The sequence below is a fragment of the Tenrec ecaudatus genome, chromosome X, assembly GCF_050624435.1.
Source record: "Tenrec ecaudatus isolate mTenEca1 chromosome X, mTenEca1.hap1, whole genome shotgun sequence".
NCBI lineage: Eukaryota > Metazoa > Chordata > Mammalia > Afrosoricida > Tenrecidae > Tenrec > Tenrec ecaudatus.
Window position 1 is genome coordinate 15,406,178 of NC_134548.1, and position 27,110 is coordinate 15,433,287.

At 42.0% G+C, this 27,110-nt stretch overlaps 1 protein-coding gene and 1 long non-coding RNA gene across 6 annotated transcripts in view; one reads left to right on the forward strand and one right to left on the reverse strand.

Annotated features, from left to right (window-relative positions):
• LOC142435028 (uncharacterized) overlaps positions 1-20,209 on the forward strand; it is a 43,135-nt gene extending 22,926 nt beyond the window's left edge. Inside the window, exon 3 of the long non-coding RNA XR_012781219.1 lies at positions 20,117-20,209. This is a non-coding gene — a long non-coding RNA (uncharacterized LOC142435028). The remainder of the gene's footprint in view (positions 1-20,116) is intronic.
• The window catches only part of ADGRG2 (adhesion G protein-coupled receptor G2), a 120,297-nt gene that overhangs the window by 13,863 nt on the left and 79,324 nt on the right, over positions 1-27,110 (reverse strand). For all 5 annotated transcript variants that reach the window (XM_075539629.1, XM_075539628.1, XM_075539627.1 and 2 more), the window contains 16 exons: positions 27,046-27,099; positions 23,540-23,595; positions 20,956-21,011; positions 17,186-17,225; positions 16,737-16,774; positions 15,232-15,326; positions 14,352-14,418; positions 11,118-11,524; positions 7,958-8,129; positions 7,339-7,495; positions 5,711-5,854; positions 5,042-5,164; positions 4,234-4,279; positions 3,993-4,096; positions 2,492-2,613; positions 280-548 (listed from right to left, as the gene is read on the reverse strand). In XM_075539629.1, the coding sequence (XP_075395744.1) occupies positions 280-548; positions 2,492-2,613; positions 3,993-4,096; positions 4,234-4,279; positions 5,042-5,164; positions 5,711-5,854; positions 7,339-7,495; positions 7,958-8,129; positions 11,118-11,524; positions 14,352-14,418; positions 15,232-15,326; positions 16,737-16,774; positions 17,186-17,225; positions 20,956-21,011; positions 23,540-23,595; positions 27,046-27,099 (1,950 nt within the window). The remainder of the gene's footprint in view (positions 1-279; positions 549-2,491; positions 2,614-3,992; positions 4,097-4,233; positions 4,280-5,041; positions 5,165-5,710; positions 5,855-7,338; positions 7,496-7,957; positions 8,130-11,117; positions 11,525-14,351; positions 14,419-15,231; positions 15,327-16,736; positions 16,775-17,185; positions 17,226-20,955; positions 21,012-23,539; positions 23,596-27,045; positions 27,100-27,110) is intronic.

Sequence of the window (27,110 nt, forward strand, 5' to 3'; positions counted from 1 at the left end):
TGAATCTGAGGCGCTGCTGGCAGCACTAGCCCATGTTGCAAATGTATCAGACAAAGGGGGTCACAGGTGGGAAAAGTTTAAGGAGCCCTGTATAATCTAGAAAGATGGGGCAAGCTTACTCTTGGAGCAGGTCAGCCCGTAAGGAGGCTCAAGCTGTTTTAGTTACTGGTCAGGTGTGACATGCTTCATAGTCTCTACTTGATTAAATAAAAGTCAAAACACTGGAGAAAAAAAAGCGCAAAAAGTCCCAGACTGAGTGCAAGCAAAAAGATAACCTACCCCAGCCAATGATGCAGAATTTCAGGATGTATTTTCGGATATAAGTATTAAACACTTTGACAAGGGCCAGGTACATGTGGAAGGCTTCCAGACCCATCCATGTGAACGAGACCAAGAGGAAATAATGAAGGAACACAGCCACCGAGATGCAGAGGTGTCGCATGCTGTACAGCGCAACCCACGAGTCCAGCAGGAACACCAGGTTCAGTAGGAGGAGAGCAGCGCACAGCTGGATGAGAATTTTAGAAGGGTAATCCCTCCGGATCTTTCTACAAGGAATGGACAAGAAGAGAATTAGCATGACATTCTGCCAACCTTTATAAGAGCACATCTGTCAGAGTGTCTCAGAATTCTAAGCAATTGAATTTTTTTGTTGGGCTAATATCTAAAGGCATCCTTTTCCTCTTTTCCAGTGTGGCAGGGGGTGTGGAGGGGGAAGGGCAAAGACAAACCAGTACCACCATCACCACAACAACATCTGTTATGACTGTGTGGGACTTTAGAAAATGGTTATTCCTATCTCAGTGGGACCTTTGACCTGCTGACTGTTAATCCATCCTTTTAAATAGTTTGCAGTGGAATCCACTGCTCACCCACTCGATTTCTCCCAAATGACTTCTAGAAACATTTCTGCTGCAATATTCGGGCCTTCAAAATATAGCCAGATTGCCCTATTATCCTGAGCTATTAGTTAAAATGAGATCATGGAAAGAAACTGTTTAAAGTATAGCTAAATGTAAGAGGTGTAGGAAAACATAGTAGTCTGTAACATGTACATGTTTATATCTGTGAAATTAGATCTGATGAAATCATCCCCAGTAATGGCTCGCCTTAGGGGAATTTAGTCTCGCTAATATTTCCGCGGGCCAACAAGTAGACCTGTAGTCACAGCTGGAGCTGAAATTTGGCATTGGCAAGAAATTTGTGCACTTCTTTATCAGAGCCCCCAAATCTAAATTCCAGAACTTACAGCTTGTTCCATTTAGTTCGTGTTATAAATGGCTTACTCTTTTCTTTACCAACAGAGTTTTTAGAAACTCTTCTCCAATAGTGACTGGAAGGATCTTTTCTGCTAAGCCATGAAAGAAATATGGTTACTTGGAATGTCACTCTGTTGTGACCAAGAAAGCCACACTCTTGAGGATTTTTACATCCTTTGTTCCTCTTCATCCTAGTACCACGGATAGATTTGATCTTTCATGTGTGCTTGGAAAAATTTGGAAACTTACTTCTTTAGCTGTGGATGATAGTACGGTCTATTTCAGGTTCCTAAGTTTCAGGGTCTGTATCCATCTTTCATTTCATATTCAACGTCTACTAGGAACCAGGCATTGTTCGGGGGGCACAAAGGCAATTAAAGTCGAGGTCCTACACATGGATTCAGCCTCGAGTGAGTCCCCTCCACTCAGTTGAGGGATGTGAATTGCCCTGTTATCAGGGAGCTATGTAAAGACAACTATCACAGACTAGTTTGGTCAAAATATGATATCTTATCATTTGATGTCCCCTTTGACCCATTTTAAAGCTGTTGCAGTTTTTTTTAAGAAGAGGAAATAAAGGTGGATCGAGCCCCTGATGAATCCCCTCTGACCGTGGGCCAGGGATGGGAATAACCTTACTACCATGCAGAATGCATTGGAAAAGTGGATTGTGGCAGATGCAGTGTTGAAATGTCATACCCTATCATTCGATCTCCCTTATGAGCCATTACAACAGGTTCTAGTTTTTAATACTTGATGCTTTCTCTTCTAGTGAGGTTTTTTTTTATCTTTTACTTTGTTATTCTTATTAGTTTTTAAAAAATGGTTTTCTGTATATAAAATCTAGACGAGGTAAATTTATAGAGACAGCACCTGGACTAATGGTTCTGTGGGGTATGGCAGGGAAGGTTGAGGGGAAATGGACAGCAAATAATGATGAGTGCAGGAACAAAAGCAAATCTTCCGAAACCGAAGTGGTGATGATTGTACAACTCTTCTTAATATGACTGCACTATTGAATTGTATGGAATGTGAACTATATTCTAATGAAAACACCACCATCCAAGGACTTTCCCTTCAGTGAGCTCCCAGACTAGTGAAAACCTCTCCTGACATTTCTCGATAGAAGGTTATACAGGATAGGGTAGGTCAAGGGAAGCAATTCATTAACAACGCATTTTGGAAACGAAGGCGAGGCATTCCAGAATATGTTTACAGTTGTGCACACTCACTCAAAGGCTATGTATGTCACAAGAGTAACGGACAGAAAAATGGATGACAGCCCGCAGCCGATATATGTGATAAACGTCAGAGCCATCATCTGAGCCGGTTGTAAGGATATTCGAGATAGGTCCTAGAAAACAAAATGAACACATCTTTTAAAATAACATAAAAGCAAAGCCACGATTCACATCTATCGAGTGTTCTAGATACCCAGGCATAGTGTGTTCAGCCCATCGACGAGGCAGGCACGCTTATTGTCATTAGCTAACGATACAGACACTGAAGTCCAGAGAGGTGAAGTAACTTTCCCAAGGTCACACAGCTAAGAAGTGGAGGAGCCAGGATTCAAATTTGGGTTTAGCGGATTTCCAGAGCCTGCAGATTTAATTACTGTGTGCAGGTGCCTTGGAAAGGCACTGGACCCAAGGGCCTAAAGCAGTGGTTCTCAACCTGTGGGTCACCACCACTTTGGGTGGGGAGGTAGAACGACCCTTTCACAGGGTCACCCAATTTCTAACAGTAGCAAAGTTACAGTGATGAAGTAGCAACCAAAATCATTTTATGGTTGGGGGGGGGGTAAACATGTGGAACTGTATTAAAGGGTTGGCATTAGGAAGGTTGAGAACCACTGGCCTAAAGACTCAAATTTCACTCCTGGCTCTTCAATGTCTTAGCTCTATGACTGTGGATAATTACTTAACAAATGAGTCTTCTGCCTTCACCAAAATGCTAATTACAACCTCCCACTCTACCTATCTTTTAGGACTAGCAAGAAGATGAAATAAGATTGTTTGGCTAAATGTTTTTGTGAATTTGAAAGGGCACGGTAAGCTAAAGAACTGTTATTGCCTCTTTTAGTCTGTGTTTATGAGCCCTCCTGATTGAAAGAGAGTAACTGAAAGAGAAAAATAATATGTAAACAACAACATTTGCATTCCATGTACAAGCATTTTCCTTTCCTGTTTTATTAGAGGAATAATTTCATTGGCCGCATTGTCACAAGATCATGGCCACAAGATCATGATCTCGGCTGACAAGTCAAAATCACTCATCTTATGGAACATCATGGTATATGATGTCCTGTTACCCCTCAGACAAAGAATCAAAGGCCACATTTTCCCATTTTAGCTGCTGAGTTCACCCCTGACTTACGGCAATCCCATGCACAAAGATTGGACCATTGTGATCCATGGGCTTTTTCCCTTTCTTTAATTATTAGTAAATCAGTTTATTGGGGCTCATACAGCTCGTATAACAAGCCATACATCAATTGTATCAAACACATTTGTACATACAGTGCCATCATCATTTGTAAAAGAGCCATGGGCTTTTTTTTCACGGGCTGATTTTTAGAAGTCATTCGCCAGCCCTTTCTAGCAACACACAAGCTGTCACTGGCAGACAGGTGGTGCGTGCACATAGGTACCTTGACTGGGAATTGAGCTCGGGTCATTCACATGGAAAGTGAGAATTCTACCACTGAACCACCCCTACCCTCTGGTACATTACCAATAGGACGCCAAAGCTTGTAAGGTGGTTGCAGGTACAGATGGTTTCATTCAGGGTCTTGTCTTGGACAGAGCAGCCATTGGGTGACCAGCCTCCTTTGCCACCTGTTGGCATAAAAAAGAATATCTGTCCTGTCAACAAGGCCGCGGTGCCAATGAGCCTCTCCACCCACCTTTCCAACAATTCCCTCTTCTTCCCCCTGCCCACTCAAGACTTCAAAAAGGGTATGACCGGAACCTACCATTTCTGCTCAAGTCCCAGAATACACAGATCACTGGCAAGTCTTTCTGCAGTAGAAATATAAATGAGCAACAATTAATTTACTGGGCTGAAAATAGGAAACCAGGATCATTTTAGTTCAGCGTATTATGCTTGGTTTTGGAAGGACACTTTCTATTTTATACGAGAACATATCTTCTACCCCAAAGCAAGTGAGCCCTACACAGGTCAGTTCTTTTTAAACTCCCCAAAGAGCATCAGAAGCACCTGGGTCCTTATTAAAAGACTCAGTAGGTTTGAGGTGGGGCCTACCACTCTGCATCTGTAATAAGCTCTCAGGGGGATGCGGATGCTGCTGGTCCAGGGATCGCACTTTGCGAGGCGAGATCATCAGTGCTTCTCAGTGTGAACTGAGCTGAGCAATGCCCTCTCTTTGGAAGGGAGAATCAGAGCTGCAGCTGCATACACTGAATGCAGCAGTGGATGAAGTGTGTACCCGCACCACCTCTTCTTGGAAGTGGGGTGGTCAGTTACTATTGTGGTTTGCTGCCATCAAGTTGGCCCCTAACTCATGGTGACTCTTCGCCTTACAGCACACAAGCAGCCCAGCTCTGCACCAGCCCCACTGAGGGTTTGTAGATGGGCTTTCAGTGACTGATTTTCAGAAGTATATTTCCACACCTGTCTTCCTAGTCCATTTTAGCCTGGAAGCTCAGCTGAAACTTGTGCAGCCTCATAGCAACAAGCAAACCTGCACTGGCAGACACTTGGCTAGCCTCGAACTGAGTCTCCAGCATGGAAGGGGAGAGTTCAAACCAGCCTCTGCTCACCTTGTTCGGCGTGATGTGCTTTAATGTGACGGTCACGTTCCTTGTCAAGTTTGTGACAGTCAGGTTAGCAACACTTGAGGATATGATGTGGCTGATCAGAGAGAGGTTACCAAGGTCAGGGTCCTAGAACACCAAAGAAGCAACAAAACGGTAAGGGGAAATGAGATCCCATCAAAGAAGTTTAGACTTTGAAAATACTCCTGAGGACTACGGAGTCTATATTCTCTCCTTGACACACTGAGACTCTTGTGGATGTATAATGGGAATCTAGCATTCACCCAGTGAAGCCGAGTTCTCCTGAGCTAGGAACCAAGCCTCTCTTGGGCCTCCATTTCTCCATCGGTAAAGTTGGGATAATAATCGTTCTGCCCTCCCAGGGTTGCTGGGAGGATTCCGGGAGTGGATGACTGGGAGTGCTTCCCATTGCGTTTGGCACTTGATCGTGGTTTGAACATGTCAAGAATGGGAACACAGCCTCCTCCCCAAAAGGCCCAGTGTTTAAAAATAAACTGCAATTCTGAAGCAACTGGTTGGGCTGAAGAATAATCGATGATTCAAAGAAACAACCCACCCCCAGCACATCAATGAAACATCCTCCTCACTCCCCCAACACACACACACACACACACACACACACTCACAATCAGACAGCAGTGGCCGCCGCTTTACCTGAAATAGGGCAGGCGTTTTGAAGAAGTTGAACTGAACTCTGGAAGCCAGCACCACATCATCCTTTGGCAAATTGCACAGCAGCGAGGAGGGGAGAGTGATCATGCCAATGCTGCTCTCAGGATCCGGCCTTTCCAGAGAAACCTGGCAACCAAGTGAACTGGTAAGAGATCTCTCTGGAGCTGGCATAATGGAAAGACAGAAAATGCAAGCTCGGGAGCACACAGCACCCTGTAAGGGGATTTGGTTGGTGGGGGCCTCCCTGTGAAGTGGATTCTACGGCAGTTGCAGCAATGAAAGAAAATAACAGCTGGAGTTAGACTACAGTGTAACACCATATCTTTTCCTCTGAATAGGATTGAACTATGCAATGGTATCGTGTATAAATTATATCCCAATAAAACTATTAAGGAGTGCAGAAAACAACCACTCAACATTGCCGCTGAGTGGACTCCAGGTCCAGGAGAGCTCATGTGCAAAGCTTTGCCTCAGGGGGGTTTCTGTGTCAGATTTCCTCAGCAGTAGCTTGCCAAGTCTTTTCCCCAGGAGCTGCCTTGAGCTCCGCAATTAGAATGGAAATGAGGCCTCCAGGCAGCACAGAAAATATGCTAAGGTTATAAAAAAAAAAACCAAAATGCCCCGAAGGGTAGGATCGTTGTAGACCCCTGAGGAGAGCACAGCAGCAGACACACAAGTTGGTCACAAGGTGGTGCCCCGTGTAGGGTAAAGTCTTCATAGACTCACATGCACTGGACCTATAAGGGAAGACTATAAACCTGTAAGAAGCAAGACCTGTGGTTTTACTTGGTCATTTCCAGCCATCAGGCTCTCTGGATAGAAAATGCTAGAAGCAAGATGGCTATTCTGCACCAGCATACGCTGTGTACTAGGTACATGTTATTGTTGTTGTCGCTCCATGCTGGTGCATTAAATTCTGACTCGTGGTGATCCCTATGACTATGTACAATGGATGGATCCCATAGGATTTTCTAGGTTGTCATCTTTATAAGAACAAGTCACCTGGTCTTGCCCCCACCAACTTTTCAGTCAGTAGCCAAGTGCTTGACCCTGTGTCCCACCAAATTCCCTAGAGCAGCCACCACACTTGTTGAGCTATTAAAATGGATTGATAGGTAGCCGATGTCTGTTTTTCCAGTTGCATAGGATTCCACCTCCCCATAAACACAGCTCCCAAAATTCCATAACCCAGCTGCTGAAGCATTAGCACTGGCCACAAAAAGGATCATCTAGAATTATAGGTTCCCAAACTGATTTGGCCTGTCCACCCCCCTTTTAAGGAAAAAAATTGCTCAGTGCCCTCCTGGCAATTAAGTTGTGTACTATTATTGCCCATAAACCAGGATAAAGTGAGGTATTGCCTTGCAATTCCTCCCTGCTGTGTCGTTCCAGAACTTCCCACCAGGGGGCGCGATCATCCACTTTGGGAAACCCTCCTCTTGCTCAATCAAGCTCCCTCTTTTCAGAGTCTGCAGTGCCTCCTCGTTGCAGATGTTTCATATTTTGAATAGCACTCCAAACTGTAAGCAGCAATTGCCTCGATCGTGAAGTGCAACTGAGATGACAATTACACAGGAGAAGCAAGTTCTCCACAATAAATTACAGGGTACCTGAATATTTTCAGCGTCTTCTGCTGCAAAGGTAGTTGCGTTGAAATTACTGGCATTCACTTTGATCACGGCCAGAGCCAAAGAAGGGGAGGTGAGATTTATGGCCTGGCTTGAAAAATTCAGTTGTAAGCCAATGTCAGCCACCACTTTCAGCAATCTGTCAAGATAGGGGCAGTTCAGTCAGAGCTCCCCCTCGGCCCTGCCCCTGAGCGATGCAAAACAGAGACTAGTAACTTGAGGAGCCGTGGGACACTCAGCACTTGGGAGAAAAGCTGCCATCAAGTTGGCTCCCACACATGACAACCCCATACACAATAGAATAAAATGCTGTCCCGCCCTGTGCCATCCCCAGGATCGGTTGCAACTTGGAGTCTTGGTCTTTACTGACTGTGAATCATCATAGCAACCTGCGATACTCCCCTGGTAGATGGGTGGTAGCCGTGCATGAGCTGCCGGATCAAACTCAAGTCTCCTGCACGGAAGACAAAAATGCCACTTCCCACCCAACCACCACTGCTTTTCTTTGGAGGAAATAACTGGGCTGTCGGCAATCCCGCAAGAAGCCCCTGTATCATTAACAGGCCTCCTCCCATCTCCCCACTAGGTTACCAAGCCATACCTTTGAGCCAGAGGGGCCAGCAAGGCCTGCGGGGAGTGAAGGAGGTTGCTGACTTGGGTGACCATTTCCCCTGCGCGGTTAGGCTCCAAGCTGCCAGAGGACAAAATATTCTCCAGGTGGCACACCTGTTTCTCGAGTTCTGTGGCCTGGAAGTTGCTGACGGTGAGAATGTCTATAACAAAGAGCCCAATCATGTTCGGAGCACAGAAAGGAAATACCACTAATCAAAGTAAACATACATTGATGATCCAACTCATTTCTAGGTATTTGCCAGAGGGAAATAAAAAGAATAATGAATAAAGCTGACGGTTTCCTTGTGAATGCTTATATCTCACCACCGTCCAGTTGGTTCGGACTCATAGGGACCCCATAGGTCAGGGTAGAATTGCCCTTGTGGGTTTCCAAGACGGCAAGGGTAGCAGAAAGCCTCTTTCTCCCTTGGAGCAGTTGGTGGTCTCGAATTGTATTCTAGGTTAGCAGCCCAATGGGTAACCACTACACCAGTGGAGCTCCTACAGGAAGAATTTTTTCTTTTCCTAAGGAGCCCTGGTGGTGCTTTGGGTTAGGTGTTGGGTTACTAACAGAAAGGTCAGAGGTTCAAACCCAGGAGCCACTTGGAGGGAGAATGATAAGGCTGTCTGCTCCGGTAAAGATTTAGTCTCAAAAACCTTATGTAGGGGTGACTATGAATTGGAATCTACTCGATGGCAATGGGTTGGGTAGGGTCACTTTGATAGCCCCAAACTGGACACAGCACCAATGTCCATTAAATCAGTGGTTCTCAACCTTCCTCATGCCGCGACCCTTTCATACAGTTCTTTATGTTGTGGTGACCCCCCAAAAATTATTTTCGTTGCTACTTCATAACTATCATTTTGCTACTGTTAGGAATCGGGTGACCCCTGTGAAAGGGTCATTCAACCTCCAAAGGGGTCGGGGCCCACAGGTTGAGAACCACTGCATTAAATGGAGAATAGATAAACTGGGGTACATCTATACAAAGAACTATTATTCAGCTATGAAAGTGACAGTATTCCTGATACAGTGGACAATGTGGACGAAGTACCAAATCACCTATGCATTACTTGAAGTGGAGGAACCGAGACTCAAAGGTCCACAGAGGGATACAAGGAGATTTGGGAGTAGTGACGTGTTATCTAGCTTGCTTGTGATGATGGCTAGTCACATGATTGTATTTCTCCAGCCTCATCGACCCATGCCAAGGATGAGTTTTGTTATATGTAAATTTTACTTCTATAAACTTGACCCTCTCCCTTTCTCTCTCTCCTCATATATGGATAGCATTTGCCATTTACTACTCTCTTCTGCTTAGATTAGAGAAAAATGAAACCAAGCGGGAGCATAGGAGTTGAGCATCAGTGGCTCCCAACTCTGGTTTTCATGTAGGCATTTGAACATGAAGGGGGCTTCAAAATTTGTAGGACAATGGAATTAAAATGAATTTTTTCCCTAACTTTTAGAAACCTTCTTGGGCATCTACTGGAATCCTGTGTACAGGATTTAATGTGGGTCACTAGGTGCTCTTTTGGGGGGCACAAAAATCATCCAACAAGCAGATCATGAGAATTCACCTTAAGTCTGATTTTAATAGTGTTTCTGATTGGGGAATAATACTATAAATATGTCTTTTGCAAAATTAAGTCTATTATTTTAACATTCTATTTTGTATTTGCATATTTCCTTCTAATCCTTATTCTTGCATGTTCACAGTTAACAACAGAGTGGGAGAGAGCTAGTCGTTCTTGTGTAATTACTGCCACAGTTGTACTTTGGTCAATGTAGGTTGAGGGGTCGTATCTCATTTAATCACGACTCTTTATGAAACCATTAAATTGGATCTACTTTTTAGCTACCAAGTAACACCACAACGCACATCTTTTTTTATGTGTATGTCACCTGGCTTCTGTTGCCGCACTTGCTGAAACTAAAGTCCCAGGTGCAGGAGATCACCTGGATAAGTTTTCCATATAGCATGTTAGCTTGATTGTCAGACAATCGCTGGGAAAGGTGGGCATCTTAGGTCCCCAATCACTCACTTTAATTCTCCTTTCTCCTTCAGCTGCCATTGAACCTCCACTGAACCAATGCTCTCATGAATTCATAATTTGGCTTTTAAATGCCCATATTTGTAAAACAAAAGACTTAAGAGAAAGCAGGGCAAATCCAGAGTCATTTAACAGAAGCTCAAAAGCTCCTGGGGGTGGTGGCACCATGGTAGATGAGGACCATCACTGATTTTGCCTCCTACCTTCCTAATGCCAGCAGTGGAACTGCTTCTTATTCTCAGAATTGAGACTCCAGAGAATACACAGAGAATTATTTGCTTCACTCCCTTGGCCCTTTATCTCTTTCCCATAAAGCCTGCTTTGTGAAAGTGTCACTTTGGTGTCCAAGGCCTTGTCACATATGCCATCTTTTTCAAACTAATGCACTTCATGAAATTATTTCAACCATGAAACAGAGCAGGCTGAATCAGAGGAGTTAAATGGCTAATCTGAGATCACATCGCTTCTGGAAATTTCTGCCCTCCCCTCCTCAGTCCCACTGCTGCCTCTCAATGACTGGCTGATCTTCAATAAAATACTTTTTTTTCACCTTTGGACCTTCTAGATGAATGGAACACCTCTGCTTAATAGTTCGAAAGTGTTTGGAGTGTTAAAAAGTGACTCAACACTATTTTGTAGAACTCACTCACTGCCATCAAGTCGATTCTGATTCAGAGTGATCGTATGGGACAGTGTAGAACTACTCCCTTGGGTTTCTTTGCAAGAGCCAACTGTTTCATCTTTCTCTTGGGGTGGCTGGTGGGTTTGAACTGCTCACCTTGAGGTTAGCAGGGCAATGCTTAACCCACTGCGTCACCTGGGTTCCTTTGTAGGAAACAGGAACCCAGAAAGTATCCATCTCAAGAAAATGAGATCTATACTTGCCTCTAAGAGCTATTTTCCCGCTGTCTTGGTCAAACTGGTTGGTCTTAGTCATATCTATCTCCTATGAATGCCTCAAGGAAAGCACTCAAAACCAACGAATGCTCAACTTATATCCAGATACCTTGGTTTGGCAGGCTGGTGGCTGCATCTCAGTAGCCAAAATGACACCCAGCGGGGGGCGGGGGTGGGGCATGGCTTCTCATACTCACCTGTCTTAAAGGATGAGCTGGTTGTGATGTCATTCTTAGGAGCAGCTGTGGTCGAAGCAGCAAGTGAGGATTTCACAGGCTGAGGAGTGGAAGGAACGCTGATCTGGGTTGTTGCGGAGGAGATGGCGTCAGAGTGGGGGGTTGTCGCGGAGGAGATGGCATCAGTGTGGGGAAGCGTGACAGTAGAATTGGGAGCTATTGGCGCTGAGGGCCGATGAGAGAGAAGGTGAATCTCTCTGGTGGGCAAAAGGGAGTTCTGGGGCATGGCTGGATGATCTAAAGGCTCAGCAAATGACAAGGCATGGGCCACTTGGGAGAGAATTGTGGTCTGAGGAGCAACTGGGAGAGGTTTGCTGGAAGAAGAAAGTGGAGGGCCATCCAGACACAGGATGGGATCCTGTAAATCACTGAAAGAGAAGCAGAGAGGCAGGAGTCACTAGTGAGCTGTGGAGAGACTTCCTCTGGCGGTCATCTGACACACCCAAGGTGATGCGGCCACCTCAGGAACCTGCTCCTCTCAGCCCCCGACATCCCATGACATCTGGGCACCTCTGTGGACCCTCCACTTGCATCCTCTGCTCTCTGGAAGAGGACTCAGTCAGACAGTGGGTAGCTTCATGAATTCTGGAGTTCGGCTACACAAGCTCACTGCTGCTCTGAGGCTTATCACTTAACCTGTGAGATTCAATGGAGGGGCTCATTTAAGATTTCCCTGTGCTCTGGGAGAGGGGGCAATAGAGTTTTTAAAGACATCGTACACTCTACATCAATGACAACAGACTCTCAGAGGGTGGGGCCTAGGTGTCTATGCTTTTGAACTTCCCCAGATGATTCCAAAAGTGCAGTCTCTCACTGCTCTGTGGTCTCGATCAGGGGTCGGCAAATTTTGCAGATGGAAGAGCCAATCCAGTCCCTCACAACAATTTAAAAATTATTTGAGAGCCATAAATATATATTTTACAGACAAATGGGATCACCATTATCTGAATACTATCCTTAAATATTTTCGAGTTTGACTTCAGAGCCACATATACGTACTAAAAGAGCCGCATATGGCCTGAGAGCTGCAGTTTGCTGACCCCTGCCCGAGAGAGTTGGGCCTTCAAAGGGATCAAGCACTATGAGTTGACAATGGACTTAACAGCACCTAACAATACTGCCCAAACTCATTGCCATCGGGTTGATTCTGACTCATTGGGACTCCAGAGGACAAAACAGAACTGTCCCTCTGAGTTCCTGAGGTGGGAAATCTTGATGGGAGCAGAAAACCTCGTCTTTTGCCCTCCAAGAGGTTGGTGGGTATGAACTGCTGACCTTATGGTTAGCAACCCATTACTTAGCTAACTATGCCACCAGGGGTCCTCTGAATAGCAATTTCCCCAGGCTTAGTGTTTTAATACATCCAGGAAACATGGCCCATACAGGGTAGACAGACTACATTTAGCTTTTAAGATTCAAATTTGAAAAGCCTATCCCCTCCCTTTTTTTTTTGAAATACAAATTTTCTCTGATTGTAGATGCATACATAAAATGCTACGTGACTCAAAAAAAAGACAATATCAACCCTACTGTCAGTAGGCAAGCCAATCATTTTGACCTTTGTGAATATTCCATCCACTTACTTGCCATTTTTTTCTATGTACATGTTTCCATGCCTGTGCTCACACCAGAGACAATATGATTTTTGTTGTCATCTGCTATTGGGATTATCCCTCACCCAACTTCTCTCCATTTCTCAAAAATCCACTGCCATGGAGTCAATTCTGACTCATCGTGACCCCTTGTGGGTTTCTGAGACTGTAACTCTTTATGAGAGTAGAAAGCCTAGTGTTTCCCAAGTAGCTGTTGGTGGTTTTGAACTGCCAATCCTGTGCACGGAAGCCCAACGTGTAACCACTACCCACCAGGGCTCCTCCCCCTATAGTCCTTTATGGAAATAGAAGGCTTTAGGAGCGCCTGGTGGTTTCATACTGCTGACCTTGTGATTTGCAGGCCAATGAGTAACGTGCAATGCATTACTCCAACACCAGGGCTCCTTATCCCCATTTAGGTGATACTATTTCGGTAGTGATTCAAGCTATGGTTGTACACTAGAATCACCTGGTGGTGGTCAGTGGGTGGGGGGTGGGGCTGTTAATGTCTCAATGCCTAGGCCCTACCCCAGACCAATTAAATTAGAATCACTGATAGGTAGCTGTATTTCTTAACTCTATATTTTAAACTAACTTTAGACTTAGAGAAACACTGCAAAAGTAGTACAGAAAGTTCCAGTGTACCCCTCTGTCAGCTTTCTCCAATTTTAATATATAAAGTCCAGAAGTAGACCCAAATACAAATGAAAAATTTCTATATGGCAGAGGTGGCATCTTAAATCCCTGGTAACAAATCGACCTTTTAAATAAATGATGCAAAGACTACTGGGTAGACACTTGAGAAAAGAGAAAATTAGATCCCTACCTCAAACCATACACAAGAATAAACTCCATATGAATTTGAGATCTAAGTGTAAAAAATAAAACCAGGCAAGTATTAAAGAAGAGAGAGAGAAAGTCTGTTTCTTTGTAACTTGGTAGAGGAACAACTTTCTAACTATGCCTCAAAACTTACAGTCAAGAAAAGACTGATATATTTAACAACACAAACATCAAGTCAAAAGAAAACTGACAAATGGGAAGAAACATTCAAAACAAACACCACAGGCAAAGTGCTTATAACATAAAAGTAGGCTTAGAAATTGACCAAAAATACAACACAAAAGTGAGGAAAAGACATGACAAAAAGATAGAAAAATGGCCATCCAATGAATGTACAGATGTGCTTTACACAATTGATGTATGTATGGATTGTGATAAGAATTGTATGAGCCCCTGATAAAACGTTTAATAAAACACATGAATAAAGGTTCAAAAAATTCTTAATAAGAGAACTATAACTGTTAACAACACCATTTCTTCCCCACCAGATGGGCAAATGTGCAAATATATGACAACACTTTCTGTTGGTAAGACTGTGCCAAATGAGATCTGTACAGATTTCAGGGGTGACCCCCATGTGTGGCCAAGCTGGAGAACCACTGGTCTATGGCACCGGCCCAAAGGGAAACTTCGGACAACAGAAAACTGCACTTTCTCTGAAATTGAGAGTTCTTCCTTCCTCCTAAAATTCCACAAATTCTTATTAAGGTGATTAATTGTTGCTTTATAAGGAAATGGGGGCCGGATGTTTGCTACATACCACTGTAGTTTTTTTAACTCTTCTGGGGATGAGGGGCAGAGGGTCCTGGCAGAACAACAGCACTGTTCTGGAGGAGACAAAAGAAAAGGAAGAAGTGCAAGGTCAGGAATAAGTCAAGGTAGATACTCAGAGCCATTAAGTGATATACTTCTCACAAAGGCTGCATTTGAAAGACCATTTGTCTAAATGACAGGTGAAGCAGGTTGGGTGTCATTCTATGGACAAGTATACACATGGAGTAAGTGCTCAAAAGTGTTGAACGAATGAATACTTTTTTTCTGTCATATGCATCCAATACCAATCAATGCTCAGTAACTCCTAAGAGGAATGTAGATGTAAATATATCCCAGTAGCAATCCATTGGACCGTCCAAAGAGAATTATCTCTCAATAGAGTAGATGTTGCTTCCTGCCCCCTCCTTTCATCTTTTCAAATACAATCCACTTAACCTTCACCCAGGTGCCCCTGGGAGGTGCAAATGGTCACAGTGTGCGGCTATTCACTGAAATTTGGAAGTGCCTCAGAAGAAAGGCCTGATGATCTTACTTCCCAGAAATCAGCCGTCAGAAACCCTCCAGAGCACAGTTCTCCTCCAACCCACACGAACGAACGGAGTTACCATGTAAAGAAGGAACTTAATGACAAATGGTCTATTAGAAAGTGGGGGTGGGGGAAAATGACTTTCTAAACCAAAAAGAAAAACGCCAATAAACCCATTGCTGTTCAGTCAACTCTGATTTAAGGGGCTGGAAAAATTTCCCAAGGCAAAAAGAGCCCAATCAGAAAACCCTAACAGGCATAAATATATTAATTATATTTTCAATGAAAAATATGCCAAAAGCCATGTGTGAATGAACACACCAAAAAAGAGACAACTTACCCATCTGTCGCATCTTTACAGCTTTTAAAGCTAACATTACGTCACATACATCCAGGGTCTCATTCAGTTTTATTGTGAATGTGCAGTTTAATGTGCTGTAAAGAGAAATAAGTGTATATAAACCAGCGTGCCACTACATTGGCAACCTACATGTAAGGGGACTACAAAAAGTTTCTGGAACCAATTCCAAGATCGTTGAAGTCGTTGTTTGTTCAGGAACTTTTGGAAGTTCCTCTCATTGAGATTTTTGTTTTCTCAAAGCTAGACTGGAAAAAGGGGGTGTAGATGCGGTTCGGTTGCAATATCATTCTGATGACCTGGGAAACTCCCACATAGAATGGTCTAAAGTTTGCCAGAAGCCTCCTAAGATATCCATATCTATGTGTATATGTGTGTGTTTGTTTATTTATTTATAGAGAGGTTGCCACTCACAGAGGTGGTAAACCAGCATGCAGGTTTTACCTCTTCGATGAAAAGGGCAGGGATGACAGTTGACTGCAAAGACAAGCACCGTGATATCTCTAGGCTTACCCACAGCCAGAAGCTTGCTTGGTGTCTGTAGACGGTTTGAATTTCCACCCTGGGGGCCCTTTCAAAACCAACCTAAATTAATATCTCAAAGTCTTGAAAAATTTAGAATCTGGCAGTTCAATCTAGATGACCAGAAAATGAGATCCAGTCTCTCCTAGGGACTGAACACATTCTCTGTGTTTCTCTCTTTATTTTGCCTTTGATCTAGGTGAAAAGAAAATTTGATGTTGCAAATAGGGAAAAGAAGGAAATTGACATGAAGTGCATGGATCAGAATTCAATAATACTTTCCATAGAAATTTGCTATGTTTTGTACCAATGAGTGGTGGAATGAGTAGAGACAGTCATTTTTTTTTTTGAGGACTTCACAGGGAATGTTCCCAGTCCAGGCAATGGGATTATCACTCTTTAAGCCATTGCCTTGTACACCCAGCATAGACAATGACCATGGCTTAAAAGGATGATCTGCCGAAGCCAAAATAATTGATGGAAAAACTCTGCGTTTCCCCCAAATACATTTTAAAATTTTGTTTCTCTTTCTTTTCAGTCTTTTCCTCCATCTTCTCCCAAGCCCATATTATATCCCTCCTTCTCTGTCTGGGTCTGGACGAGCCATGTTTTCACTATATTGATGGCCTTCGAGGCTAAGGACTCAGATGCTCTTTAGCTTCAAAGAACCAGAGGCAAATAGACAATATAACCCATGAATCTTTGTCTCAGAAAGAAAGAGGAGGATGAATGGGAGAGAGCTATAAGTACTTGGGAAAAAAGAATCATGTGAATCTAAAATGCCATGGGAATATAAATATCTATTATATACATTATATATTATATTTATATATATAAACTTTCTTCTAATATGTATACATTAGAAGAAAGTTTTTAAATTTAAAGCTTAGTCAAAGACTCTCAATACTTCTTTTTTCAAGGATAGATACAAAATAATATTTATAAAAGCATTCTAAAGGACTGACCTTTGGGCCTCTGCTGTAGCACACACTATAAAATATGTCTGAAACAACAACCAAAAATACATAAATTAGGTTAACAGTTGGAAATGCTAGACAAGATTGATGGCTAATCACTACATCACAGAATAATAGAATCCCATAGGCTCCTAGGTATACAAGCAGAACTTATATGCCCTGCAGAACTTTAGCATGCAAGTTCTGCTTGGATACCTCCAGTGACAAGGAGCTTAGTACCATACAAGGGAGCTCATTTTCCTGGAACTCTTGTTTTAAGAAATTTGGGGGAGAAGCTACCTCCCTGTAACGTTCACTCAGTAATGGCTCGTAGTTGTGATGCTTGGAGTGATTAAATAAAATTCATCTGTTTCTTTTTTCATGTGACAGATCAGGGAGAATTTTAAGACCTAGCTCTCCCCTACCCCGCTCATCCCAAACAGATGAACTCGGGTTACCTCACTCAGGGTTTGCAGGGTTTTGTTGAGTTCCGATCGTCTGTGAAAAGAACAAGAGTGAGAGATTGACATTAAGGAGACCATGAGAGACGCTAAATTTAAACGTCAGATTGTCAGCAATTAAATTAAGCACATGGTATTCACTGCGTACAATCTTCACTTTGAAGAAACACTAGGTAAAACAGGAATTTCTTATGTGGGAAAAATTAATCATTCATGAAACATGTGAAAACTAACCAGGTAGAAGTGGTGTCATTTCTAGCAAAGAGCGAGATATAAATTATGCTGAAATGACCTAGTTATTCATTGGGTTACTGCAGCTAGAGGCCGCTTCCTGGGGCTTCGGACCTGGTGGTCAACTGATCTGGCCCTGCTTTTCCGCTCCTCACAACGTCCCTTTAGGAATCTCTCTTATTCCTCTCCTCCGACCCGACTCCCACAATACTTGTACTTCATCCATGGGACAGAGCTTTGCATGAAGCGAGGATGAAAGGAATCTACTGAGAATAATTCACTCTGAAACAGTGGTTCTTAACTCAAAGTTACTCTGTCCCGTGTCTCCCACTCCCCCAACCTGACCCAGGGAACATTTTTGGAGCAGTTCTGAGTTGGGTTGCAACCTGCAAGGTGTACAGTTGGAATCCACCAGCCTCTCTGTAATGGCAGTGGGTTTGTTTGTCAATTTTGTAGACCTGTTTGGTTCTTTCAATTGGCGTTTAAAGGGTTGATTCTAACAAAAAACAAACAAACAAACAAACTCACTTTCATTGAGCCAATTCCAATTCCTAGCAACACTGTAGAACAGGGTACAACGGCCCCTTTGGGTTTCCCAGACTGTAAGTCTTTACCGGAGTAGAAAGCCTCATCTGATTAGCAGCCCAACACATAATTACTCCACCAACAGAGCTCCTTGGGTAGATGCAGAGATGCCTATAAGTAGCCCACAGAACAGTTCCCTAGCCCCCAAGAAAGAACTGTCTAGTCCAAAATGTCAATAGTGTGATGGTTGAGAAATCCTGCTTGAAGGCATTGGGCATCGTTCTAGGCCGCTCCAGGGACTGGGTGGAGACAGGCAGTCCAGTGGCAATGGTCAGCTAGTTCCTCAAGTCAGCAGTAGCCACTATTCCATAACTGTTCATAGGCTTCCTTCTTTCTGGAGTTTTTTTCTGGCCCCTCACGTAAGGTCAAATCACTCCAACTCTTCTTTCTCAGATTGCTATCCTGTCCAAGACACCTTCATTGTAGGAAGCAGACTTTACTGTTACCATTTGTTTACACCTCGAATCTTCCCGCCAGGCTCTAGACTCCTGGTCCTCAAACTTGACATTACACTGAAACTACCTATGGAGCATTAACGGCTACTGCCTGGGTCGCATGCCCTCAAACTCATTAAATTGTTATGGAGTGCATTTGGGAATTAAGAATTTTAAAAATCTCCCCAGCAGTTGAGTTTATCCCTACTTGTATCCCCAACGTCCAGTATATAGTACATGCTCAAGAAATGTTTAGAGTTGGGGATGGGGCTGGCTTTAGGGTTAGGGTTTGGGTTTAGGGCTATTTTTAGGGTTGATGTTATGGTTATAAGGAGCCCTGGTGACATAGTGGGTTACACATTGCTAACTGCAAGGTCAGCAATTAGAAGCTGCCAGCAGCTCCGCCAAGAAAAAAAAGATTAGGCTTTCTACTCCCTTGGGGGTAGTTCTGCTCTGTCCTACAGGGTCACTCTAAGTCAGAATTGACTTGATTGCAATGAGTTTGCTTTGGTTAGGGTTTGGGTTTGGCTTAGGTTTCATGCATGAATTAGGGTAAGGGGTTCATTTTATTGTTAAGATTAGGATTAGGATGTGAGTTTGGAATATGGTTAGGGTTCCTGTTAGAATTAGGATTGGAATCCATTAACATAAGTCACAGCCAGAATCCTAACCTTAACTTTAACACATAAATCCTTAACACATAAATCCTAAAAACAACCTTAAAACGGTAACCTTCTCACCTAAACCCTAACCCTAATTCAAAACCTAAACTTAATTCTAACCCAAACATTAACCCTTATATAAGCTCTAAATCCAAATTCAAACCTAATTCTAGACCCAATAAGGACCTTATATTAATACTAAACTTAATCCTAAATCAATCCCAAACCTTTCTCTAATCCTAACTCAAGGTCTAACTCTCTTCCTAGAGTTAATAACAACCCCAACATGAGTCCTAACCATACATTTAACACTAATTCTAGCCCTAAACCTAAAGCTGTACCTCTACCCATACCCTAAACATATCCATACCCATAACCACAGGTCCAACCCTCACTCAATTCTGAACCGTATGTTTAACTCTAGGTGAGCGTTTTCTCTGCTGGACAAAGATAAAGCTTTCTACTGCTGTAGAGTTACAGTCTCAGAAACCCATAGGGACAATTCTACCCTGTCCTATAGGGTTGCTACGAGTCAGCACTGACGTTTGGTTTTGGTGAATTTTGCCCTAAACTTAAGCCTAACCCTGACTCTAACATCAGCACTACTCCTATACTCAATGCTAACCCTAAATCTCATATTAAACCTAACTTGAGCAGTTAATATTAATCTTAGCTCTAATCATACCCTCCAAGTGCAAACCCTATCTTTAACCAACTGCTAAAAACAAAGGTCCCTCTAACTCCAACGCTAACCCTAACCCTAACTGTTAGCACTAACCATAATATGAGCTCTAACCTATGTAACCCTATTATGTCATCCTAGTTCAAATCTGAATCCTTTCAGGAACATTGCTACCCTCTGCTTTTATATCTTGTAGATAAATCTGAACCATTAGAAAAGGCTAGCTTTTCAGTATGAAGTCAAACATAGGCAGAAAGGACATGAACAATGCCCATTGAATCCCACTTCTCACTTAGTGAATCATTAACGACTATGTATCCTCTGCTCCACTCAGGTGTTGCCAACCCAAGAGGAGCGGCCTGGTTCAAACGTTAACTTGGATGCATGATCCATACAGAGTCTTCACCCAGGGTAAGCTTTTCCCGTCAGTGTTCTCAGAGATCATCTCTGTTGCTGCAGCTTCCTTGCCGTGAGGAAAAGACAGAGAACACGTCTGCTGCCCCAGTGTTAAGAGTCAGGGTGAGACTGTTCGGGGCTTAAATCAACTTGCTGGCTGATATCTGGTCCAATGGTCTAACTGATGGTGATGGTGGGTGCCCCTGAATTGACTCTGATTCATAGAAACTCCATGTAACAGAGTAGAAATGTCCCATTGCGTTTTCTAGGCGGTAATCTTTATATAAGCAAAGCACCACGTCTTTCTCTTGCAGTGCTGCCGGGTGGGTTTGAACCACCAACCTTTCAGCTAACAAGGCATCTACTTGCAATGTATCTCTCATTGCCTGTGCTGGTTTTTTGCAACTGAGGTATACGAACATGGACATCTTTCTAACGTTTGAATCATTGATGCTTCATGAAAGCGTGAACTACTGGCATACAGCATGGAGTTCTACCTTGAGCTCTTCTGTGAACTCTTTGTTCAACTGTGCTGGCTATTCAAGCAAATCATATTGAATCTCAAATACCCATCCAAATGAAAATACCGTGTTACCGTATAGCACAAACCAGAGGGTTGTTACAGGGAAATTAGTTCTTGACAGATGACAGCTGTTGGTTGCTAAAAAAAAACCCCTCAAGAATCCATGAGATCTACAACTTGTGTCTCTGTCTGTTTCTTTCTAACTTCCAGTTTCCAAAGACAGCTTACCAAATACTCAATAAATGATTACTCACTTCAGTTCACTTAGAGACAGGACTCCACCTAAAGTGCCATTTGCCATTTCTTGATTCTGTTAGAAGCACAAAATGATCAAGAATATAAGAAACATTGGTGTTAGTTTTGCTTTGGTTTTCATTCTCTAACAAGGTATTCTTCACTTTCCCAAACCCTTATGCTTAAAATGAACTTGTATGTCACTAGAGGCTCTAAGCCCATTCTATTTTACTTTCCTCCCTTTTTGCCCACTCAGACCAATATTTAGATCTGAGAGGTAAGGAATCTGGAGGGTTTTGTTTATTTGTGTGTTTTTAAGATTTGAACCTTTACTCTTGTTTGTTTGTTTCAAAAATTTATTTTGACTTTTTAAAGAAGTAATTTTATACAGTTAGTTACATAGCCCATTTCAATAAATGAAATCAGTAATAATATCCCATGAATCTCCCATAAATATGATCTTTCTTTTTTTCCACTCCCATCTTTCTTCCCTTTAGGTATCATTTTCTATTCTTCCGCTCTCCCTGTTCCCACCCCTGTCCGCACCCCTGTCCCTGGCCTCCTCATAGTCTTCAAATCTTATCTTTTGGTGTATAAACCACATTTACTTTTCTTTGTTTTTCCTTATAATAATGGTGCCATTAAATATTTATCTTTATCAGATGGACTAACGGCTAAACATAGTGTTCTCTACTTTTGTCCATGTCTTATGATGTTTAAGAGAGTTGTCAGTTTTTTAAAAATTGATGCAAACTATTCCATTATATGAAAGTACCAGAATTAGTTTATCCATTCCTCTATGATCAGAGCTTTTGGTTGTGTCCATGTTTTTGCTATTATGGAGATTGCCGCAATAAACGGCTGCTGTATTTTTTATTTCTTATTTATTTGTTTATCTTTTAATCATTTTATTGGGGGCTCATACAACTCTTATCACAATCAATACATACGTCAATTGTGTAAAGCACACTTATACATTTATTACCCTCATTATTCTCAAAACATTACATCTCGTAACACAATCCATACATTCCTCCAATGTGTCAAGCACATTTGCACATATGCTGCCATCATCATGTTCAAAGCATTCTCTTCCCACTTGAGCCCCTGATATCTACTCCCCATTTCTTCCCCCTCCCTCCCTCCTCAGTCCACCCTCCCTCACAAACCCTTGATAAGTTATAGATTAATTTTTCCATATCTTACAGCATCCTCCATTGCTCCTCACTCACTTTTCTGTTATTTGTTCCCCTGGGAGGGGGTTCTAGGCTGATCCTTGGGATCGGTTCTTCCTTTCAACCCCCACCCTCCCCTAATCCTCCTGGTATCTCTACTCTCCTTGTTGGCCCTGAGGGTTTTATCTATCCTGGATTCCCTGTGTTTCGGGCTCTTATCTGTAGCAGTGTGCATTCTCTGGTCTAATCTGATTTGTAAGGTAGAATTGAGGTCATGATAGTGGGGGGAAGGAAGCACCAAAGAACTAGGGGAAGGAAGCACCAAAGAACTAGAGAAAAACCGTGTGTTTCATTGTTGCTATACTGCACACTGACTCGCTCATCTCTTCCCCGTGTCCCCTTTGTGAGGGGATGTCCAATTGTCTACAGATTGGCATTGGGTCTCCACTCCAGTCTCCCCTCCATTCACCTTGGATATGGTTTTGTTCTGAGTCTTAGATGCCTGATACCTGATCCCATTGATACCTCATGATCACACAGGCTGGAGTGCTTCTTCCATGTGGGCTTTGTTGCTTCTGAGCTAGATGGCCGCTTGTTTATCTTCAAGCCTTTAAGTCCCTAGATGCTATATCTTTTGATAGCCGGGCACTATCAGCTTTCATCACCATACTTGCCCAGGCACCCATTTTGTCTTCAGTGTCGGGAAGGTGAGCATCACAGAATGCTGGATTGTTAGAACAAAATGTTCTTTTGTTAAGGGAGTACTTGAGTTGAGGCCCAATGTCCATCTGCAACCTTAATTCTTAACATATAGATATGAGTTCATAGTTCTGTTCCCCTCTCATTATATATTTACATATGTACATGCCTGTATTGAGGCCTCCATAAATGTCCCTTGCCTCCTGAATCTTTCCTTTATTTCCTTTTATTTCCCTCTTGTCCCACTATCATGTTCAGCCTTCACTTGGGTTTAGTAATTCCTTGCTGCTACATTGCCCTTGATTGAGCCCCACTAGCCTTCCTACAACCTTCCTTCCATTGATTTTATTTTACTTGTTGTTCCCCTGTCTCTGGGTTGGTGAGCCAATCTAGGTTATGGGTCAACTTTGGAAGATGATTCTTGGAGTCAATGAATTATACTTTCTGCTGCTAGAAGTATCAAATATAATTTCAAATTTTGACTACTTAATAAGATCATACTATATTAAGATTATTATTCAGCAGCAAAATTAATGAAAACTGAAATACAATTATTAGCATCATGCAATAAGTATTAGGAAGAAAAATAAGATTTTCAAAATACTGATTTTTCCATGTGATCATAAATGTAAATATATCAAATATCAAATCATCTGAACCTTGAACAAATCTCTAAATATACACATAATCACTTTTCAAGATTGCAATAAGAAAAATCTTTAAAACCTACCTGAGTAGCATTGCTTTCTTCAGGATACTGAAACATTATCTCACCTCTAAAAATTGCTAAAACAAAATTTCAAAAAGAAATTTGAGACTTCTATGCTTAAAGTTTAAGGATTCATGCAACATATTTAAGATATTATCAAGTTACTTTATCACTGGGGTTTCATGAAATTCTTTGTTATTATTCATATTTACTTTTTCTCTACCAGTAAGTTAAGTGGAAGCATGATGGCACGGAGGTTAAAGTGCTTGGCTGAGGGTTGGGATTATATATCAGTAAGTTACTCAATGCTTATTAAACATTATTTAGTCTGAATTTTATAAAACAATTCTAATAGTATTTAAAAAAGGGAAAATATGACAAGAGTTACTAAGTTGATTCTCCCCCAAATATGTAACAGCTAAGCAACTCTACAAGAGGATTTCAAAGAGTTCATGGGAAATGGAATGAAAAGTAATGGAATGTTTCTAAAAAAATTTTAAGTCCCTTCATATCTTTTCACCTGTCTCATTAGAACTCTAGTTCCCCTAAAGATTCTAACTGGGAAACGTGTTCACTACTGATCACTCAAAAAACATATTTTAAGTTGTTATTGTTACAAGTGGCATATAAGGAGGGAGGGAACACATTTCTCCACTGTTAGGAAAATATGTTTATGGCTGGCCATTTACATAAACCCAAGCCAAACTCATTGCCTTCAGGTATATCCTGACTCATAAGAACCATGTAGATAGAGGAGAACTGCCCTATAGGGTTTCCAAGACCATCTATATTTACTGGAACAAACTACCCTATATTTCTCCAAGGGAGTGACTAATGGAGTCAAATCACCAATCTTTCAGTTAGTAGCCATGTGCTTAACTGCTGCACCACCAAGTTCAAATCTTTCCTAGGAAAAAAACTGGAGATTTTTGCTTTGAACCCTCAAGAATATGGAAGGCAAATCCTCTGTTCAGGTGCATAATTAAATATGGAGTTTACTTCAGAAACAACAGAAAACCCTCTTCTCTCTATGCTCACTTTTGGAATTACTGGACTCAATTTCCATCTGCCTCTTTGTGCATTGAATACTCTCAGGGGCTATGACTCTATGTGGAAGCAGATAAAATAGAAAGCCCTCAACAGAAAGGCAGTGTATGCTTCATAAAGCACAGGGACCAAAGATTGGCCTCCTGAACCTTGGGCAAAGGTGTCATTAAGTTAGAGCCACCATTGTCTGTCAAGGACTAGATAATAAATATGTGAGATTTTGCAGTCATGTGGCCTCAATGGCAACTACTCAATTCTGCACAAGCAGAGACAGACAATAAGTGAACAAGTAGGGTAAGGTGTGTCCTAATAGAACTTTCAAAAGCCAGAGGCAGCTTGTAGTTTGAGCTGTAGTCAACCAATCCTTGTGCTGGAGAACTAGAGGTCTCCTTATTTGATCTTCTTTTACTGCACCCAAAGCACAGCAATTGGGCTGTATCTCGTGGCTCACTTCCATGTAATAAAGGCCACTAGACCAGTGATTAACATGAGCTATCATTTCAGCAACTTTCCTATTGGAGACCTCAGTGTCGGCATAATGATACTGAATTTCCATGTAACGCTTAATTTTATTAAAAGTAACCAAAACCAAAATCCAAACCCACAGTCATTGCGCTAATTCTGACTCATAACAGCTCCATAGGACACAGTAGAACTACCCTCTGAGTTTCCAAAACTGTAGTTCTTCATGGAAGCAGTCAGCCTCAGCTTTCTCCCATGAAGCTGCTGCTGGGTTTGAATTGCTGACCTTTTGTTTAGCAGCTTAATGTGTAGCCCACCAGGCCACATCTGCCTAGAATGACTTCTCCAAGTGAAACATCTATCAACTCTTTGAAATGTATTTAGTGTGTGAGCAAGTGAATGTGTGTGTTAGTACCTACACCTTTTCTCCTTCACCCTTTCCGTTTTCCAAGTTCATTCATCAGTCTTGTTGAACGCGAGTTGAGTCTCTGAGACACACTGGAAGCACAGCAGTAGCAGAGCAACCAGTCACCATTTTTTGACCCTCAGCCCAACTTTTGTTAATTTGGTCAGCTCCCAGTTGTTTTGCCGGCCCTCAGTTCCCTTAATGAGCCCAGAATGGAACCTGCAAGAAGTGAAGGTTTCTAGTTTCTGGCAGGGTATGGTGGAATTTCTGGTGCCAAAAGAGTTATTTGGTTCCCTGATGAGTGTGTTTTCACCAGACATGAAAACAAACGGTCAATTCAGTCACTTAATTGGGGAAAACATTACTTCAACCAGTTTTCTGGCATCTGGGATCCAAGATGACCAGTTGGGTTGATTTTTTTTTCTTAACCAAAATGTTCAATTTTCAAATAGTTATCAAACATGTAGACACAGCACCGAACTAGACATTAATCACCAGGCACAAAAATAATGCAATTATGTGGAATTCAGTAAAGCTAAGGGTAAGAGAAGCGGGAGAGAGAAGGGAGAAGAATTATACAATATATGAAAATGACATGCAATAAAATGTTAAAAAATCAAACCTAGCTAATATTTCCCTATTATAGTCTACCTGGAACATAATAACAGCAAAAAGCTGTGTTCATGGAATGTTCTTTCAAGTAGGATTTTTCTTGTCTTCTAAATTATCCAACTTTAATGTATTTTACTTGAAATAGTTACCTATGTTTTTCAAACAAAGTATTAAACATTGTTAAACTGTCAAACTAAATAGAATAAGAGGAAAACATTCCTAAAATGATTTTCTTACATTACTGAAGTCAGACTAAGTCATTCATACCATAAAACACCTGATTATCTTCTTCCTCCTTCCCATCATCCCTTGCCCCAGTTCAGTTTGTCATATCTGCTTCCATTTTGTTTTAACAAGGAAGGGAGCACAGAGAGCAAAATCAATGTGAGAGACATGGTCATTGCATTCCTCCTGGCTTGTAGCTCAAGGGAAAATATTCCCATTTCAAGACCAGTATGTTCTCAAGAGATTTCAATCTCAATTTTTTTATAATAGTGGACAATCTTAGTACGTTCGCCACTGGAATCACATTCAATTCAACTATGTGTACGTGAGATTGCAACCTTCTATCAAAGTGCTTCCTTTTATTCTTACCCAAAGACAACATCCAGTTTCTAAGCTTTATTACTTAAGGTCTTGTGAAAAGTTTGAGGGATTTAGGTAATATAAGAAGTGACTTTTGTTCACTATTAATTTCATTACAAATCTTATGCGTGAATTAATTCAAATTAATAACCAAGGGTATATTAGCTATGGATGTAAAGGTATAGTGAAAAATATTTAGTGTCTCGCATTAAAGTTCATTTATCCCCTTACTAGACAATCGGGAACACACCTTTAGCTAGGTCTGACATTTGCTTCTCTTTTCATTAGGGATGTAGTAGCCAGGTGGTATGAAAAGAGATCAGAGAGACACAGATCACACACAATATGGGAAAGATAAAGCGTTTTTCTCTAGGGAGCTAATAGATCCAGTAACATGTAGTACACAAGTACTAACCTGCATTGTTGCAAATAGATGACAGATTGTAGATATCTCTCTGGGGTTTGACTCCTGAAAAAAAA